The sequence below is a fragment of the Mus caroli genome, unplaced genomic scaffold, assembly GCF_978045245.1.
Source record: "Mus caroli unplaced genomic scaffold, Mus_caroli_1 scaffold_3, whole genome shotgun sequence".
In the NCBI taxonomy this organism is placed as follows: Eukaryota; Metazoa; Chordata; class Mammalia; order Rodentia; family Muridae; genus Mus; species Mus caroli.
In genome coordinates, this window is record NW_028227258.1 from 133,657,799 (window position 1) to 133,678,494 (window position 20,696).

The window sequence follows — 20,696 nt, forward strand, 5'->3', positions numbered from 1 at the left end:
CAAACTTAGGGCATCAGGCATGATGGCCAGTGCACGAAGCCATCTCACTGGTCCAAGATGATTATTATTTTTTAAAAGTGTTTTAAATAGTATTTTACAGTCAGAAATCAAGAACATTCTCCATATTCTAAGGTTTGTTTCTCTGTTTTGTATAAACAGAGCAGGATAGCAACTCAGAGTTGAAATCATCACTGTGAATAGAATCTGCAGTTGTACTTGTGTCTCCTACAAGGCAGAATCTTACCCTGTCCAAAGAAGCATGGTTCTCAGCAGTCCTAAGCTAGGATGGCACTAGTGCAGGCTGTTTATGTTATTGGTTTGGATGCGACACTGTAAACTGTCAGGGTGCGGACGATCTGGTTTTAATTAACTTCAGTAAGTGTTCCCAGGAGGTTGGACACATCAAATAAATTCAATAAACAATAAACTCTAATTTAGCACCTTTCATCCAAAAAGCTCCAAGCAGTCTATAAATATAAACTCATTACTGTACTCAGCAACTTTATAAATCGGGCAGAGGGTAAGCATTGCGGCAGAGCAGACGCTAGAACTGGGACTTGCACATCCCTTCCCAGGCTCAGAAAAAGCAATTCTGTTCCATCCTTTTTCTTTTACATAATCTTCAACGAAAAGCCCCTTTAGTTAGATAAAATATTGCTTTTGGTAATTAATTAAAATAATTTATAATAACTAGTAATCAGTCCTCAGTTTTACAGGAGCGAGGGAAGGAGAGCAGAGGCACAATGGAGTCCACATGTGTGTATCAGGTCTATGCCCTCAGGTCCTTAAAAGGCACCTCCAGGGCGTCTAGGGAGGTGGCTCAGGGAAAAAACCACTGGCTGTGCAGGTGTGATGACTCAAGAGTTCAGGACCCAGGTAAGTTCTGATGGGTTTGGCTCCCTGCCAGTAAAGCCAGCCTAGAGAGATGGAGAGGAGATTCTCAAGAGTGAGCTGCCTAGTTAGACCAGCCAGATCAGTGAGCTCTGCATTTGACTGATAGATCCTGCCTCGATGAGTAATGTGTAAAAGCGATCCAGATGATTCCTGACATCAGCTGCAGAACTGCAGTCTTTCACATGCACAGGGGCACACATTCGCACACATACATGCAGAACAGACATGCACACGAATGCACACACTCACGCACATTGAAAAAGAAAGAAAATATCCAACTGGGTACAACATCTTTAGGTAGAAATTAAGCTGTGCCTCCGTTGGCAAGCCTGACAGAGGCACAGACCTCACAAAAAAGGGGCTGAGAGGGCAGCAGGTTTGGTAATGTGGTTACCTAGCCTGTGAAAGCCCTGGCACCTGTAACCCCACATTTGGGAGGTAGAGGCAGGAAGATCAGATGTTCAGAGAGAGCCGCTATTACATAGTGTGTTTGAGGTCAGCTTTGGCTACATGAGACCTTGACTCAAAAGTAGTAGCAAACAAAACACGAAATGAATTTCCTGTGTGAGTTTCCAGTGCCTGCTCTGACTTACAATTGGACCAAAGCTGGCTACCATAGGAAATTCTTGTTTTCTTTTCCAGAGAGCCCATGGGTGTGTCAAGGCTTTCTCGTAGGAACATTTGGAAGTGTAGAATATACCGAATGGCTGAGAAGCACCTGAAAAAATGTTCAACATCCTTAATCATCAGGGAAATGCAAATCAAAACAACCCTGACATTCCACCTCACACCAGTCAGATTGGCTAAGATCAAAAACTCAGGTAACAGCAGATGCTGGCGAGGATGTGGAGAAAGGAACACTCCTTCATTGTTGGTGGGATTGCAAGCTTGTACAACCACTCTGGAAATCAGTCTGGCAGTTCCTCAGAAAACTGGACATAGTACTACCAGAGGATCCAGCAATACCTCTCCTGGGCATATATCTAGAAGATGTCCCAACTGGTAAGAAGGACACATGCTCCACTATGTTCATAGCAGCCTTATTTATTATAGCCAGAAGCTGGAAAGAACCCAGATGTCCCTCAACAAGGAATGGATACAGAAAACGTGGTACATTTACACAATGGAGTACTACTCAGCTATTAAAAAGAATGAATTTATGAAATTCCTAGGCAAATGGATGGACCTGGAGGGCATCATCCTGAGTGAGGTAACACAATCACAAAAGAACTCAAATGATATGTACTCACTGATAAGTGGATATTAGCCCAGAAACTTAGGATACCCAAGATATAAGATACAATTTGCAAAACGCATGAAACTCAAGAAGAATGAAGACCAAAGTGTGGACACTGTGCCCCTTCTTAGAATTGGGAACAAAACACCCATGGAAGGAGTTATAGAGACAAAGTTTGGAGGTGTGACAAAACAATGGACCATCTAGAGACTGCCATATCCAGGGATCCACCCCATAATAAGCCTCCAAATGCTGACACCATTGCATACACTAGCAAGATTTTGCTGAAAGGACCCAGATATAGCTGTCTCTTGTGAGACTAGGCCAGGGCCTAGCAAACACAGAAGTGGATGCTCACAGTCAGCTAGTGGATGGATCACAGGGCTCCCAATGGAGGAGCTAGAGAAAGTACCCAAGGAGCTAAAGGGATCTGCAACCCTATAGGTGGAACAACATTATGAACTAACCAGTACCCCAGAACTCTTGACTCTAGCTGCATATGTATCAAAAGATGGCCTAATCGGCCATCACTGGAAAGAGAGGCCCATTGGACACACAAACTTTATATGCCCCAGTACAGGGGAACGCCAGGGCCAAAAAAATGGGAATGGGTGGGTAGGGAAGTGGGGGGGAGGGTATGGGGGACTTTTGGGATAGCATTGGAAATATAATTGAGGAAAATACGTAATAAAAATATTAAAAATTTTTAAAAAAAGAAATAAAAAAAGAATAAATTACATTCTAACCAGGGAGGGCTGAAATTCTTTCAGATGCAATAGTCAGGGAGCTCACAAAGACCAGAGAGCCACATCAAGGATTCAGGGGACAACTTGAAACACTTGTAGTGGTCAGAGATAGAATGACTAGTCTAATGCACATCACTAAAGCATTGGTGTTGACTAGAAACAGGAAATGCAATAATGGTGTCACTCACAAAGAGCACAACTACCAAAATTAGAAGAAAAGAAGAAATAAATTTTATTATGAAGTCAAGTGAAAAGAAAAGCAGGGAGCTTGTCCTAACATTGTCGGGGTGCACGCACCTGTGCTGAAGCACACACACACCCCAAAGCACGCGCATGGCAGATGGAGGGAGAAGCCCAGTGCCTTCCTCTGCAACTCTTGGTTTACTCCCTTGAGACAGGGTCTTTTGCTGAACCTGGAGCTGCCTGGTTTATGCTGGGCTGGTGGACATCAAGCCCCAGGAGTCTGCCTCTCTCCCTCCCCAGCACTTAGGTGTGCATGGCCATGCCTGGCTATTTTTTCTTTATTATTTATTTTCTTTTATTAATTGGTTCCTCACAGAGCTGCCCCAACTTTCTATAAAATAATTTAACATTGACCTATAATCTTGGTATACACTGCACCATGAAGATACTATCATCAACTTCTCTCTCTCTCTCTCTCTCTCTCTCTCTCTCTCTCTCTCTCTCTCTCTCTCTCTCATGCACACATGCATGCACGCACGCACGTACGCACGCACGCACACGCTCCTATTCTTTTGTATTCCCAACTCTTCCCCCACGTTCCTCCCTCCCTTTCCCTTTTCTTTCCAGACTCCCTGTGGGCAGTCATGGTTGCTATGTGTTTTTGACTGCAAGCACAATATCATGTCCAGAAGACAGCACCCAACAGCACCTATCCTTCAGCTCCCAAAGTATCAGTTTCTAAGGGAGGGCTGGAGATTTGAACTCTGGTCCTTATGCCTGTCCAGCAACTCCTCTTACCCATGGAGCCATCTCCAGCCCTCTTGTAGCTTTCTTATATAATTTTAACACTAGGTGCTTAAATAATAGAATGTATAAAATGTCTATTCAGTGAAGTATTCTGTCTGACAACAAGAGATGTAATAGAATTAGAATGGAATGTCACCATTCTGTGCTTCTTAACAAACGAACAGACCTGGGTGTCACTCATCCATGACTGTTAACACGAAAACGTAAGAAATAAAAAACAATTTGTCTCATGAGAGGAGAATGCAGCCCTACGAGGCAGCATCGTTGAAACAACAAACGAGGAACCATGCAAACGTTACTCTTCTCTGATCTCCAGTGCCAACCACCAAGCTCCTTACAGGAAACTGGAGGAGGACGGGGCATGGCATGTAGTAAGGATGCTACCAGCAGATCTAGGAAAATAGGTTCTTCACAGCTAAACGACATAGGAGGAAGAAAAAGATGATGGAAGAGAAGCCAATAAACTTACACTCATGTAAATACACATCAACAGACGGCAACTGTTTATTTGAACACTAATTTTAAAAAGTAGCTGTTATTTAAAATTTTTGTTTTTCTCTCTTTGTCAGGCATGTTGGCATGTGCTTTTGATTCCAGGACTTGGAAGGCAGAGACTGGTAAATCTCTGTGAGTTCAAAGCCAACCTGATCTAGATATTGAATTTTAGGGTTTCACAGAGAGACCTTGTCAAAAAGTCAACAACCAAAAACCAAAGAAACAGAAGAGACCTAAACCAGAAAAAGCAACTGTTAAATTTTTAAACAATTGCAACTTTTTATATAAATATAAATATAAGTATTTGAAGAGACTAAGGAAATACAATTTGGTTTTTTTAAGTGTGATGATTTTGTGGTTATTAAAAATACTCATATTTTAAGACATATATGTTGACATACTTCTGTGAAGTAAAGTACATTCTTAAGATAGTTAACCCGATTTATAAAGTACAGTAAAGATATTTTAAATTTTATTTTACAATTCTGTTTTTACAGCAAATATATCTGTGTTCCACATGTGTGCAGTGCCCAGGGAGACCAGATGAAGTCAGCTCATCTGAAGTTACAGATGGCAGTGAGCGTCCATGTGGGAGCTAGGAATTGAACCTGGGTCCTCTGGAAGAGCAGCTGGTGATCTTAACTTCTAAGCCATCTCTTCAGCTCCATATTGAAAATATTTAAAGCAAATCTGATATGTGTGTGGTTTCCAGAATTTATGAGGCAACAACAGAGAGTTCAAGTTTAAGCACGAGCTTACGAGTTGGGTGTGGTGGTGCACATTCATAAGAAGAGGCAAGAAGATTGCAATGAGCTCCTGGCGATTCTGGGAAAATGTCTCAAAAAGATAAATAACAACAATTCAGAAACAAGTAAAGAGGGGCTGGAGAGATGGCTCAGAGGTTAAGAACACTGTATCTTCTACAGAAGATTAGGCAGGGATTAGACACTGGTGGGACGTCCTGACTTCAATTCCCAGCAATCACATGGTGGCTCACAACCATCTGTAACAGGTCTGATGCCCTCCTCTGGTGTGTCTGAAGACAGCTACAGAGTACTCATACTCATATACATAAAATAAATAAATCTTTAAAAGAAAACATGTAAATAAATAAATAAATAAATAAATAAATAAATAAAATGGAGTGAGAATAAGCAAAGAGCTGAACAGACATTTCTCTAAACTTCAGAGTCTGAAGAATATATGCAGAGACCAGTGATGGCATTAAACGATGCTGATGATGTTATTAGTCATGAGGAAAATACGAGTCAAAACCACAAGGAGGTGTCACAGCACCCTCAAAGATGAGTATAGTTTTAAAAAAATGTTGATCTACTGGTACTCTCAGACATTGCTACACAACACAATGCAGGAACTGTAGATTGTGAATTCTTCAGCAAATTAAAGATGAAATCAACATAAAACCCAGTTGTTTTCCTAGAAGATTTTAACAAATAGTATCGAAAATTGAAGTTTCACAACAGCCATAATAGGAGTATTCATAGCAGCAGTTCTTCCAGAAAACAAAAGTTTGGGAACCAAAATTTCATCTACAAGTGAACACGTAGATTAATCAAACTGTGGTATGACCACACAATAGACACTTACTCAGCCATGGCAATAAATAACTGATACCACACAGATGGATTGTGAGCACATTATGCTAAATGAAAGGAGAAGAGAAAAAATTGGCCATGTAATATCTAATTCCATTCCCATGAAACAGATAAACTAGATGACTTTCTAGCAATGGAAAACAGGCTCAAAGTCTTCTGGGAAATGGAGCGTGTGGAGCAGGAGGGAGTGGTGGATGGTGGATGGTGATGAATAATTTTGGAGCTAGGGAGTAGGGGTGCTTTGAACAGTACAATGCATACTCTGTTGCCTCTCAATTGCTATTTTAGAAGTAGCTAAAACCGAAGTCATCTAATACTATATGTATTTTAGCAGAATTTTAAAAAAATGTTGCATTTGTTTCAATGCCCCAGTCGGGGAAGCAGAGGATAGTGTGGGCGGCAGGGATTAGACACTGGTGGGAGGCTGCCTGGTGCTAGATTGAGCACATGAGTGCTTCCCACATGGCTCTCTCTCCACTCTGCTGTACCTGGAAGCAACACTATGTAGAGAATCATGCTTCGGTTGGTGCCAGAGGATGGACCAGAACCATACTGGGACACATGATCAAAGCACCTTCCCGATCATGTCCATGTCCTTTCTCCCAAGCACATTTTGGAAAAGACAGAGTGTCAAGACCTCCCAGGGATGCATCCACAGTTCTCAAGTCATTGGGAGGAAATGTCCTACCATTCGGTCCTATTAGGCCACATAATTGCCGTCCCCAAAGAGAGCAGTGGAAGCCAGCAACTCCAGTCTTTCAAAATTAGATTGGACGAAATACTTTCAAATATTCAGTAGGAAACACTCCAGCTCTAGGCAGGCACTAATGTCAGTGATTTCTATAATCTGTTTCTCTATTCAGCTGCAGCTGAGGGCCGCTCCATTCTTTTCATCTCACTGAGGAACAAAATGATTGTGAAATTATGTAATGGGACTCTAAAGAAGGAAAGAAAGAAACTGAAAGAAACCAGAACTTGCCAGCAATGAGTTCCTACAGCCACACAGCAACACTGATAATTACTGCCACCACGCAGCAGGGACCTTCCCTCCCCATAAGTAGCCCCATCTCATTAATAAACAGACATAGGGCTCAACATGCCAAGCCTGACTAAGTGACGCAAGTCAAGATCTCGACATCTCACAAGGAGGATGCAATGGATCATTAGTATCTCCCAGGAAAGACAGCTTTCTCGGAGTTTATACTAAGTCAACAAGATACATCAGCACTTATTTAGAACTTAATATGCTGGGTACTTAATAGCTTGCTGATTTACGAACAAAACAAAAAGTAAACAAAAACCTTTTGCGAGACTCTCATCTCAGTTCGGCTTTGAGAACTGAGCTTTTTATGGTCTTTGGCCTTACCTAGAATGACTACTCATTAAGGCTTAAAAAACACCATCTTAGTATCTTTGTGACCTAGACACTGCATTAGTTACATGGCCTGATACAAAAGCGTGTTGTCTCACAGTTCAAAGCCATAGCCTATCACAGTGAGTAAGGCGAAGAGAAGATGGCAGCAGCTGGTTACATTGTATCCATAGTGAGGAAGCAGAGGACGATGAAGGCTTGTGTTCAGTTAGACTTCTGCCTTTTGTTCAGTCTGGGACCCCAGCTCATGGAATGGTCTCACCATAGTGGATAAGTCTTTTATATCAAGGAATATAATCAAGATAATCCTTCACAAACATAGCCAGAGGCTAGCCTAGTCTAGATAATATATCACTGACTTGGCCAGAGGAGTTTCTCTTGGGTGATTCTAGATCATATTAAATTTGGTCTGTTTTTTCCTTCCAGTCCCATGCTTCCAGAAATAAGAGTCTCAAAATGTCAATTGGCCATACAGCTAGGCTTTTCTCTGACTAGACCATAACTTAAAATAGCCCATTTATTCTAGCCTACATTCTACCATGTGGCTGGTTACATGTGTTCAGATACCATGCATCTGTCTCGTCCTCACATCTTTCAGGGTAAATCTCCCACTGGGCAATATCCCAGAATCCTTTCTGCCTCCTGATATCCCACCTCCTATTTCTTGCCTAAGCTATAGGCCATCATATTTTTCTTAGCAGGGGTCATATCCATACAGACATACAATATTCTGTCAACAAGATCCTGTCAAGTTGACTATCCCATCTCCACTCTGGTTAAATTGCTATGAATAAGCTCATGGAATGGTCTTACCATATGGTCTCAGGGACCAGGAAGATGGCTCAGGGTTTGAAGTGTTTGTCATGCAAATACAAGGACCTGAGTTCCACACAGAGCACCCAGATAAAGCTGGGTATGCAACCTGTACTTGTCAGAGCAGTGCTGTGCAGGCAGAGACAGGAAGATCTCCAGAGCTTGTCAGCTCAATAGTGTAACCTAATTGGCAACCTAACTGGTTAGAATTAGAGATGCCCCAACCTTTACACACACACAGACACACACACAGACACACACATACACACAAACACACACACTAACACACACAAACATGGATAGCTCCTGAGGAAAACACCAGAGGTTAACATCTAGCCTACGAGTGCTAACACACACACATATGCAGGTACACTGCACAAAAAAGAACATGCATATACATAAACCATAGACATACAGACCTGATGTGAACATTAGTTCCACTAACAAATGGAAAGCTGCCAGTAACCAGAACCCTCAAATATATATTGCTGACTGCCTCTCAGCATGATCACTCTGTCCTAAAGGTCATGTTCAATTGCATGGTAATGTCGCAGGGCAGAGGAGCTTGAAAGGCAATGGGCATAGGTGCTTCTAGGGCCTCTGATGAAACACTGCCAAGTCATTTTGCTCAAGTTTGTACCACAAAACAAAGAGACAGTCTACCCTCTAGACAATGTGTTGTTCCAAGGAAGGAGGCAGTAATGGGAGTGTCAGACAGGATACTGAAAGAAATCTGAGGTTTAAAAATCATCAGTATCCTTTGAACAACTGGGTCAGAAACTATTCCTACCACTTGGGGAGAAAGAAAGGAGGCTAAATTGAATGCGGCGAGAGAAGTGTGCTTAAGCAGATGGGGACTGGCTTGGGGCCTGAAGGATGGATTCTAAAAAGAGCATGGTATAATGTGAATAGATTATAAAAATAAATGCTTGGATTACTTGAATAACTATGTCTGTCTAAGTAAAAAAGGTTGTTTTCTAAGAACTGAGTCCTGACACATTTCGCAATTCACATGGTCGATTGCTATAGATTTTTGCCAGTTGTCTATTACTATGAAACACAATATTGCTTCTTTGCAGTGTTGAGGTAGAAATATTACTTGGTGGTGGAGTTTATGAGAAGCTCTAGTTCCAACATCTCTCTCCTCTCTCTCTCTCTCTCTCTCTCTCTCTCTCTCTCTCTCTCTCTCTCTCTCTCTCTCTCTCTCTCTCCTCTCATGCACACATACACAGGCATGTATACAAACACATATGCACATGCATATACACATATGTATACCCACATGCACACATATGCAAACACACACGTGCATAACTTTTGCCAAGAATGTGCTTTATTCTCCACCTCTCCTAGACATGACAGAAGCATGGAGTCAGTCCTGACTTCAGTCTTCACAAGGCACAGAGCATAGGACTTGGCAGAGAATCATGAAGTCCAACCACTTCATTTTACAATCTCAGTGACTTCTGAAGGTCAATTCTGAGATAATCTTCCAGATCCCTAGAGAATTCAGTCACTTGTTAGTTAATCAGCTCTAAGTTCCTAAAGCAAGGAACAAAGTCTCAAGATGGCATTTTAATGTTGTAGGTCCTAAGTCAGAATGCCTGGACAGGAGCCTGTCCTTCTAAGATGATGCCAGTCAGTCACCCACAAGAATAAGTGCCAATAAGTGGATCCTTTCTCTTTAGTGGGAAAGAGAGGGTCAGGCAGCAGGGGTGGGAACAGGGTCAAGGGGTTGAGTTCTCCCTAGGATGAAACAAACCTCTGAAGAGACTAAGAAAAGGTTAGAAACAACTTCCAAGAAATCCCAGCCCTGTAAAAAAATCAGCCTAGAGACCTTGGAGGTTTAGAAACCTCCGCGAGGAGCGTGGTATTTTTATCTTATGTGGTTGGGAATAGCCACAGATCCCATCTGCATGATTTATGAAGGTGTGAACCAAACTCAAAATTCAGCAGCTTTGGAAGAAGTTGCTTCATTTGCCAGGGGTCGCTTAAATCTCACAATAGGAAATGCCTCCATACAGAAACACAAAAGCAAACTCAACAGCCTTGCATATTCAACTTTAAATGAGCATGTATTGAGGTTTAAAAAGAAAAAAATTAATTTTTATTTTTAGACTCGAGAATTCTCGAACAAAGTATAAGTTATGCAAAGATAAAAGGACTGCCAAGTGTCCCCCACGCTGTCCACGAGGTTGCGGGCAGGCTTTTGCTCTGCTAGTAACAAAGGCATTTTGAATAATCTGAGCCAACTGGTATTTTTAGCAAGCAAAGCCTGCCTACAGGCCAAGATCATGGGCTATCAGTCATCCATGTCCAAGCAGAGCCAGTGTGACAGCATCCATTTCACAAGCAGCTATGTGAGAACTCCTGGGTAATTTCCTTAGCAGGAGTGACTCATCACATACATATGAGCTCCACAGATTCCAACAAAGGAATTAACCTAAAGGGGAGAAGAAACATAGGCTGTGATAACAGCCCAGCCAGTGAAGTGCTTGCCCTGCAAGCACAAGGAACCAGATCCCTGGCTCCCACAGAAATACACAGGCAGGGGAGACTGGAGGAACAGAGACAGGCAGATCCCTGGGACTCGCTGGCCAGCCAGCCTAGCGTAACGAGCAAGCTTTAGGCCAATGAGTGGTCTTGTCTCAAAACTTAAGCTGTATGGGTCTTGTGGAATAATTCTTGGAATTGTCCTCTGGCCTCCCCATATACCCCACCATAAATATATAGGTTTTTACGCATACACACAAACACATACCTACACACAAATGTACATGCATACACAGAAATAGTAAGTATGTGTAATTCTGCATCTCAAAATATTAAACTCAAACAGAAAAAAATAGGAATTAGGAGTAAGGTTTTATCCAGGTTAAAGGTAGGGAAAGTCAGGCTGGGGAAATGTCTCACTATTCAATAATGGCACTTGACAAGCAGGCAAGAGGATATGACATCAAATACCCAACACCCATGTAGACCTTAGGCTGCATGTAACAATGTAATCCAAGCATTGGGTCACAGTCAGATAGGTGGATCCTGGGTAACCACAAGTCAGGCATCTTCATCAAAAGGAGCATCGAATCTGGAGAATAGACTTTGTCTTTAAAATATAATGTGGAAAGTAGACCGAGGAAGATAGCAAATGCCTTCCTCTGGCTTCTGCATGGATGGTCATATGTAGATGGACACACATTCATACACACTCAGTGCTCTCCACCACAAACAGAAAAAACAAAACAAAACAAAAAAAACCAAAACTAAAAATCATAGACTTTGCAAATTCACTGTAGAGTACCTTGACAGCCGAAGGTCCTGAGAAGCAAGGTGTGGACAAGAACCTTGGATCAATGTTAATCTAAACTGAGAGCCAGGAGCTTCACAATCAGTTTTGAATATAGACAAACTCATTCTTTTGTTAAGGTGAAAACCAGTGTAAACAATTTAAATGAAAGTTCTTGGGATTACAAAAAGAAATTGGGTTTTCCATCTTGTCAGCAGCCCCACACCCCACCCCACTTCATAAATCCTGCACTAAGGGCAAGGCAGCAGCCTCTGCTCAGAGCCATTCTTCTGACCATCTTCGACTCCCACACTTACAAAGTCCCACCTTCTTGGATTTCTGCTCTCAAGTAATGAGATTCATTTGTTTCCCTAGGACAGTGACTTAGTGTATGTCTACAAAGGAAGTCCTCTACTCATAAAAGCAACAACCAGTGATGGAAATGAGTTTCTTTTAAAGGGGAAAGGCTCATTTTTGATACCCAGAACTTAGAGGGATTTTAATGCCCAATTGGCAAGGCTCAGCTCTGATGGCTGAACATTTGTGAACATGTTCCTCAACATCTTGTTTTAGTTCATTGTTTAAGAATTCCATACATGCCTAAAATATATTGTGACTACCCCCATCCCCAACCTTTCTCCCCTCTAAGCCCCTCCTGCTGTCTCCTTCCCAATTGCATGCCCCGGTTGCATAGCCCGAGTTCAGTCAGTGTTGTCTATAGGCATGTGAACATGGGCATCCTATCCGGGGCCATTTGCCTGAAGCAAACTGACTCTCCGTACCCAAGAGATCCTCAACCACCAAGCTTCTGAGCTAGGGCTGGGGTTTCGAGAGCCCCTATCTCATCCACACAGGAGTTTTGATTGGCATCCTCTTGTGTGAGTAACCTCAGTTGCTGTGAGTTCATTAGTCCAACAGCGGTGCAGCATCTAGAACACGGTTTAAAGCATTCCTTCCCAATATCCACCGCTCTTCTGTAGTGCCCCTGAGCCCCATGGGGATGAGGCTATGATGCAGATATCCTAGATTAGGACGGACCAACACAGAAATATTGAAACAACCCACACTGAATTTGGGCATGGTTTCTGCTACAATGCTGGAGCAATAGAACGGGAAAATATGGCCCATTTAGGCTGAGGTGTGACCAACTTGAGTCCAGGCAGTTCAATGACACCATGCATTCAATAATCTCAGCATCTTATTCTATGGCGATCTCACACAGGAGCTGAATAAGTAATTCAAGCCATGGAGTTAACGGAATATAAAGAGCACAGGAGCCAGGACCTGTGGTGCAGGCTGAAGCAACACCTTGGGTGACTGACTCCTTGGGTATCTGGCACATCTGGGCATCTGGCACATCTGTGCATCTGGCACATCTGGGCATCATCTGGAACATCTGGGCAGCCAGCACAGCTGCTATGTGGGATTTCAAGTCCAGTATTTCTACATCATTTGATTACTTTTAAAACTTTTCAAGGAATTCAGAATTCCATAAGAATCTGTTCAATTTTTCTAATATTGACTTCATTAAAACATCACTACTTTATGGAGACCAAACTAAGTATATTGATTCTCCAGGTTGTCAGCTGGAAAACACGGAGACCTGGTCCAATTAACATTTTATAAAATAGAAACTCAGTATTAGAGAGCCTGCTTATCCTGCAGTTAGAACCCAGATCCATCAGACCGTAGATAATCAGACCAGGATGTATCTGACCATTAGACAGATGCGCAAAAGTACTCAACATCACTTGCATGTGTGCATTGGCTACAACTGCACACATGTACAGGAGCAGGGGTGCTGCTGAAGGGGTTCCACACTATCGCTTTCCACCCGACCTGACTCCCTGCAGCAGTCTCTCTGGAACCTTATCTAGCCTGGCAAATAGCAACCCTCAATGTCCTCCCATTGTCTCTCCCACAGCCCTGAGGTTATAGGCAAGCACTCAGGCACACCTGGCTTTTTATTTTAGTACTACGATCCTAACTCAGCTCCTCATGTTGTGCAGAAAGCAGCAGTCTTACCCACTGAGCCATCTCTCCTGCTTCACAACATAGCATCTGAACCCTGCATCTACCAATCTCCATCACTTCAATGTAACGAGAGGCTAATTTGCTGCTTCGGCCCAATCGCCTCTCATCATACTAGACTGCTCTACATTTTAGGAGTTAATTAGAAACTTATTTCCTCTCAAGAGACATCTAGATCTCTGTTTGTTGTGACAGCATCAACAGGACAGCAAAATACGTGTGGAGTCATGCTGTTATTGTGGAGAAATTAGTCCATTTCATATACGGGACCTTTCCCTCCCTCTGGTATCTGAGTAGTTCTTATAGCAAACCCAGAGAGCCTGGCAGGCCTGGGATGTGGTAGAGAGAGATGAGACAGTGTCGCCGAGTGTCAGAGTGGCGCTGTTACCCAGAGATCAGAATCTTTATTGAAAAGAGCTCCCTTTTTTTGATTTCCGGACCAGGCCCCGAATAGTTGATAAAGGAGAATTACTTTGCCATTATCAGAAGTGGTTGAGTTTCTATGGAGCTGATACCAAACAAGAGTTTATCGCTACAATAGGCCTGATAGAATCCACACAGATTACAACTCAATCAGAAGCCTGCCACTATATACGTGTCCCCTGGTGAGACGTGTATTGCAGACCTCCAAACACCAGCCTTGGCTAAAGGAGTATCTGAGGAGTATTTCATGCCATCAGGCTGTGCTCAGATATTGCATATTAGGACCAGCTACTCTTGGCTGTGTCGGCTATGTGTCTGTAAGATACATTTTTATACTTACATGATCCTTGCAAATATGTCAGTAGTCTGAAGAGTCAACTATCTTTGACCTTTGCAATTATTTGAGACATTCCCAAAAGGCTTAAGGTGGCTTTCCATAAATGTGTTTCTTATGCTTCATGGCAGCCTTATTAACGGCTGAGTGGTTTCATTATTCTCTTTGAATATATGAGAAACTGAGGAGGCAAGATCAAATGTCAGGACAAAATCTTATTTATTATTTTGAGAGAAGGCCTCACTATGTAACCCCGACTGGCCTGGAATTCGCAGAGCTCCCCCTGCCTCTGCTGCTCAGTACTACCATACCTAGCTTTCAAAATAAGTTTATTAAAACATAAAGCCCTATCCCTATCCAGGACACCCAGTTTGATAGTGAAGCCGTTTTTTACATAACCAAAGGAGAAAGATGCTGAGTTGATTCTGACATCACTTACCCTGGAGTAAGCTAGGTTATTGGCTTTATTCCTGATAAGCTGAGACCTCAGACAAATCTTCTAATTTCTCTGAGTCTAATTTCTTAATTTGTACAGTGTAGATAATAATCTTTAATGTGTAAAATGGCTACAAATACAATTAAACAATACAATGTAGCAGTGTTAACATTGTTATAATATCATATTATACCAACAGACCTCAGTGTATTGGTAAGGAGGTGGTAAGTATTGTAAAACAGTATTCTTTTAAAAATGTTTTATTGATTCTTCTGAATTTCACATTATGCATCCAATCCCACTCATCTCCCCATCTCTTTGAATCCACCCTCTGCCTTTGCAACCCCCCCCCAATAAAATTAAATAAGATAGGATAGAAAAATCTTGTCACAGAAGCTGTAGTGTGTCATACAATATACCCTTTGTCTCTATCTTTACTTGTAAATGTTCCTTGCAATGAGTCATTGGTCTGTTTCAGGGCTATGCTATCAATACTGGATCTTCATCAGAATTCCTCTTGGATATCCTGCTGTTGTTGTGTCATGGAGATCCTGCAGCTTTGGATCAGCAGGATTGTCCCTTTCAAGTGCTGTACCAGTTCATAGATGAGGGAGATGTTGGGATGGGCCAACTCAAAGCCCTACAACTGGGCCTGGGTGGTAGCAGAGTCTGTCAGTCCGCCAGCTCTCTCACACCCAGGCCAGCAGGGTAATCTCTCCAGCAGTACCCAGACTAGCTCACCCACTGTCGCAGCTGGCAAGGACCTCCCCCATTCCCAACCTTTCTTTAGTTTTGTTTCACATAGAAGTGCAATTATAAGAATAAATTATCCTCTTGCCTTAGGACAGATTTCCTGGCCTGACCTTACCCTCAGTGACAGAGATGCTGTCAGAAGATTGCTAGTGGGGTGCTCAGAAGGATAGGGATCCCTAAACCAGCAGACACAATCCATTACTTTTTCCATTACTTTTTCCATTTCCACTCAAGAAAGGGGTTAACTTACCATGATGGCTAATTCAAGCTTGTGCTTAGTTGGTACGACCGCCCTGGCCACATCCCACCTCCTGCACTGTGAATATTACTTACATGAAGGAACAAGTGTGTGTGCGGATGCCTCTTGGATACACTGATTTCATTTTGTTCATCTATGCTCAGACTGAACTATTGGATGATATCCTCCACAGGGTCTTCCACAATGGCTGCGCTGGCAGACAACCCCACCAGCAGTGCGCAAGCATTCCGTTCTCCACATCCTCATTCATTCTATCTAAGTTTGCCGGTTAAACCTCAACACAACTGGCAGCGGGAGTCAGAACAGGACTTGCCCATCCTGCACAAGGCAGTGGCTTCCATCTGCCACATGGGATGTGAGAAGGATGACGGTTCTTTAGGGGGTGGCAAAAACTGCAAGGGCACACAGAAGCACCCCCATAGTCTGAACTGAGATAAGACCAGAATGATTCTCTACAACCATCGGTTATAGCTCACCGTGTACAGGACAACACTGAAAGGCTGGATTCTAGACAATGAAGAAACTCTTTGGGACACAAAAGCATCTGGTGCATGCTACCTCTTTATATTCCACCGAGCTTTGAGGCCCTCAGGAAGCCACGCTCGGAAATCACCTCGGCAACCAGGCTTGGATCAGTGATGCTGTTCCCACTCACAAATAGATGCTTTTTTTAGTTCATATTGCCCAGGAACTGAAGAGAAACAAAGAAACAAAAGGCACAATCCCTGTCCTGTCGGTCATTGTGAAGAGATAGAACAGTACCAGGAGAGGCAGTTCAAAGAACAACAGAAAAGGTTCATGAGCTCTAAGTGGGAGAGGAACATGGGTATGCCTCAAAACAACAACAACAACAACAACAACAACAACAACACCACCCAACCAACCAACCAAACAAACAGGGTGGGCTTAGAATGTATTCTACCAAATGGGATTATCCAATCTCAAAAAGAAAAATCCTGAGTGCTGTCCCTCAATACGGAACCTAGGCAATAACAGGTATATATAGCTGAACAAATGTCATATGGGTACAGTGTACTATGCAGAAAACCAGAGCAAGAATGAAGAGCCAACTATTGCAGGACGAGGAAGGACTGAGTGCAAGTGAAAGGCATGAGTTATGAAAGAGGACATAAAGCTCATTGTCTATCTAGTTCTAACTCTGTTATGGATCTTTTTGATTTTCATGGTGGGTATGCACATAAAAATATATTCAATAGAGAAGGCATAAAATCCAATGTGAAGCTCTGTAACTCCCAGCTCCACTGGCTACGCCAACACTGACTTGTAGAGTTTAGGGTCTGATTAATTTGGATGTGCAATTTTTTTGTTTTGCTTTCTACTTTTTAATTAATAAAGTGGAGAATAAAAAAAATAGCTGGGCATGATGGTGCATGCCTTTAATCCCAGCACTTAGCAGGTAGAAGTAGATGGATCTCTGGGAGTTCAAGGCCAGCCTGACCTACCTAGTGAGGTCCAGGACAGCTGGAGCTATGTACAGAGACTCTAAAGTAAAATATAAAGCAAATAAATAAAATATTAAAAGACTGAAATAATCCTCACAAGTGCATGTTCTCCTCATTGGTGCCTGTCTAGTCCAGGGATCTCAATACACAAACACACACACACACACACACACACATATGTTTATATATACATATATATATACATATATATCCTTTCTTACAAAACTGAAAAGATAGTATATTTAATTATAATCTTTTAAGAAAGACTTTGGAATCTTACTATAATAGCTAATGTTCATCCACTCATAAGAATGAATCTAGGTTTAGTTTGATTAACCATATGGTTAAATGAATTTTTTATTGATTAATTTATTTATGTAGTTATGTAAATATTTACTTTCAATAAATTTCTACTTACAGAAATACTGGTTCAAAACTAAGGCACTTTTTTACAAGAATATTTACATACACACATATTTTATATACATCTATTTCTTTCTCTCCCTCCCTCCCTCCCTCCCCCCACACTCTGTGTGTGTGTGTTTGGGGGCGGGGGCGGGGACCTGTGTGTATTCTAACTGTCCTTGGGTTAAGCTGTAGCAACACACATTTCTGGGGATCCTGAGGAACATTTAAAAAACAGAGACTTGATGTGCCGGGATGCAGAGATACCCAGGAGAACCCCGAGCCACTCAGAGAAGGGGATGGAGGAAGGGTTGGGGGGTGAGTTGGAAGGGGTAGTGAAGTAAATAAATTAAACTAAATAAAGACATAAACAAATCAAAACAACATGTTCAGTTGTAACTGATTGTGGCTGCTGTCTTGACTTTCACGTACCTTCTCCATTGGTAGTTTCCTCCTTGGCCCCATTGACTTGTACACACCCATCACGTCTGAAGGCTTTTATACTCTGCTCATCAGGTATGAAACAACCATTCTTCCTAAAGTAGTGACTTACATCTCTATTGTATTTTTGTGATTTCTTCTAAGAGTTACATAATCAAGTTTCTCAAGGTTTAATTTTCCAGCATAACACCTTGGCATGTCTCCTCAGACTACACACACACACATTCATTCTCTTCTCTTTCTTCATTTTCTAACTTTCACATGCACATTGCTGTGTACCAAGAGACTATTGTTTTCAGACCCCACACAACATGTTAAACCACTTCCATCAAGCCTTATTTGCCCTATACTGTACCTTTATGTTACATTTGGAGATGTGTTTAAAGGGGACAATTTCTCAGCATTTCTTTTTACCTCTGAAGGCTGACTATTCAGGATTATGGAGAATGACCTCTTGTTAATGTTTAAACTAACATTATCACATCTTTTCTGGTCAGCATGTAAATACACTGGATGCTTCTCCTTCCCTCCATCTTGGTTGAATTTCAAATGTCATATTCATCAGCACAGTAGCTTTTATCTAAGACTGAGCCTAGAGAAACGTCTATGCATCACTGAGTTACACAGTGTACCACAGTCCTTGGCATTTAGGAGACACCCACTCAAGGAGTTCTGTGAGTTAGACATATACCCAGGGCCCCGGAAGATAAGCAAGGCATTAATCTTCAGAGTCATCAATCCAACAATACTACATGAGAGGAACAAAGATTTAAAAGAAGAAGAGAAGCAGATCAAGTGGTCCACCTTCCACTGAATGGGCTACACTTGAAGCTGATTCAAAACATTGGCAAAGGGGGCAAATCCCTTTTAATGTCATTGAACCAAGATGGTCCTGCATCCACTGGATGGTCCTTCATCCACTGAGGATGAAGTGTTCCAGTGTCAGAAATTACAAAGGCAAAGAAAGACAATCTGCATGGAGCACAGCAGACAGTGAGGTAGTGACTGTCAATGGCCATTGGTGGGACAGGCAGTCAGCTCTCTCAAGGACTGGGGAACAAAGCTACGTAGGGTGTGCAGGCAAAGCAAGGTCCTACAGTGGTGTCGGACATTGTGTTAGGTATTTCATCCACAGACTTGAAAACACGATTGCAGCCATCTACACATTGTAATTCCTAATCAGCCTGAGTGAAGGTAGAGCTTGCTCTCTGTCACCACACAGAGCTTGGGATAGTTGATTATCCTCCCTGCAAACCTCAGTTCCATCAATAAGACATGGGGCTGGTGATGCTGCATCAGTGAATGGGAATGAATCATAGAATTCAGATAGCAAGTAGCATAACGACTGAAATACAATAAAAATGCAATAAAAGATTGTTAATAGGTGAGGAGGAATAGGGATTATCAAGGAGCTTTGGGCACCATCCATCCTACTATAGATAAAGGGTAATGGGAGCATGGCTCAGTGGGTAAAGTGCTTGTTATTCAAGCATGAGGACCTGAGCTCAGATCTCAGTGCTGGCATTAAAAGAATGAGCATGTACTGCTTTTGTCTGTAACCCCAGCCTTGGGGTAGTGAGTGGACAGGTAAACCCCATAAACTCCGTGGCCAGTCAGGATGGCTAAACTAACGAGTTCTAGATACAGTGAGACATCTTGTATAAAATATGCACACACACACACCGTGGACACTAATAGAGGACAGTACTTGATATTGCCCTCTGACCTCCACATGCCTACACACACATATGTACATCCACAAACAAATGTGCACCAAGTAAGTGAAAATATTTATTTTAAAAAGAGAATGACGAAAGATTTAGAGACAATGAAAAATACACATTCAAGAAGATGGGAGACAACCTTGAAAATCCAGTGTTATGAAAATTACAGGGCTAAGTGTTTGAAATGTAAAGTCACTCTGTTAAGTGTTGTTGGAGGGCTAGGAAAAAAACATTCTTTAGTGTCACATACCCAGAGTTGGTCATCCATGCCAGGAGGGTTCTTTTTGATAAAAGCACCGTAGTATGTAGCAATGTTCCTGTGATGAGAATATTTCTTCAACATATTAATTTCTTGTTTGATTTCTTCCTCTTCATCCTGTGTGAGAACAATAAATGGTGGGCATACACATTCAGTTATTGGGAGAATTCTATTCTTCAATACTATCTATAGCAATGAGCTATTATTAGTCTTTAGTTGATTAAAGAGGATCATTACATTGTTTGGTTAAACATTGGTAGCACAGAGGGTCTTCTTTTGGTGTAGCTAAGAGACAAAGCACATCATTGCCTGGAGAGGCATAAGGAAGTCCATCTCTTCTTGTGGAGGCTATCCAATAAAATCTACAGTCAGCTTCAGGGAAGCCTTTCCCTCTGTACACACTGCTGATCACATCATTTGGGGAAGGCTGAGGACAAAGAAAGGGAAAACACATGACCTCTGATTTACATTTTATTAGGCTTGGTTTCTTTGAAGTGTCCTTTTATTAAAGTGCCTTGAAGGAAGCCAATGAAAGTCAGACCAGAGAGAGAGCAAGGCAAGTTCTCTAGATCTGAAGAAGTTCACAAAGCAGGAGTCCTCATCACCTTCAGGAAGCTCAACATGAAAGGAGAGGGGGAAATGTACTGTAGACATGAAAAGACTCCACAGACTCAGTTTCCTGACTCAGTTTTCATTTAGTTTCCAGTGAAGAGTCAACAGGC

At 42.1% G+C, this 20,696-nt stretch overlaps 1 protein-coding gene across 5 annotated transcripts in view; it reads right to left on the reverse strand.

The window, feature by feature from the left end:
* The window catches only part of Tnik (TRAF2 and NCK interacting kinase), a 403,188-nt gene that overhangs the window by 136,793 nt on the left and 245,699 nt on the right, over positions 1 to 20,696 (reverse strand). For all 5 annotated transcript variants that reach the window (XM_021158657.2, XM_029475111.2, XM_029475112.2 and 2 more), the window contains exon 4: positions 19,966 to 20,091. In XM_021158657.2, the coding sequence (XP_021014316.1) occupies positions 19,966 to 20,091 (126 nt within the window). The remainder of the gene's footprint in view (positions 1 to 19,965; positions 20,092 to 20,696) is intronic.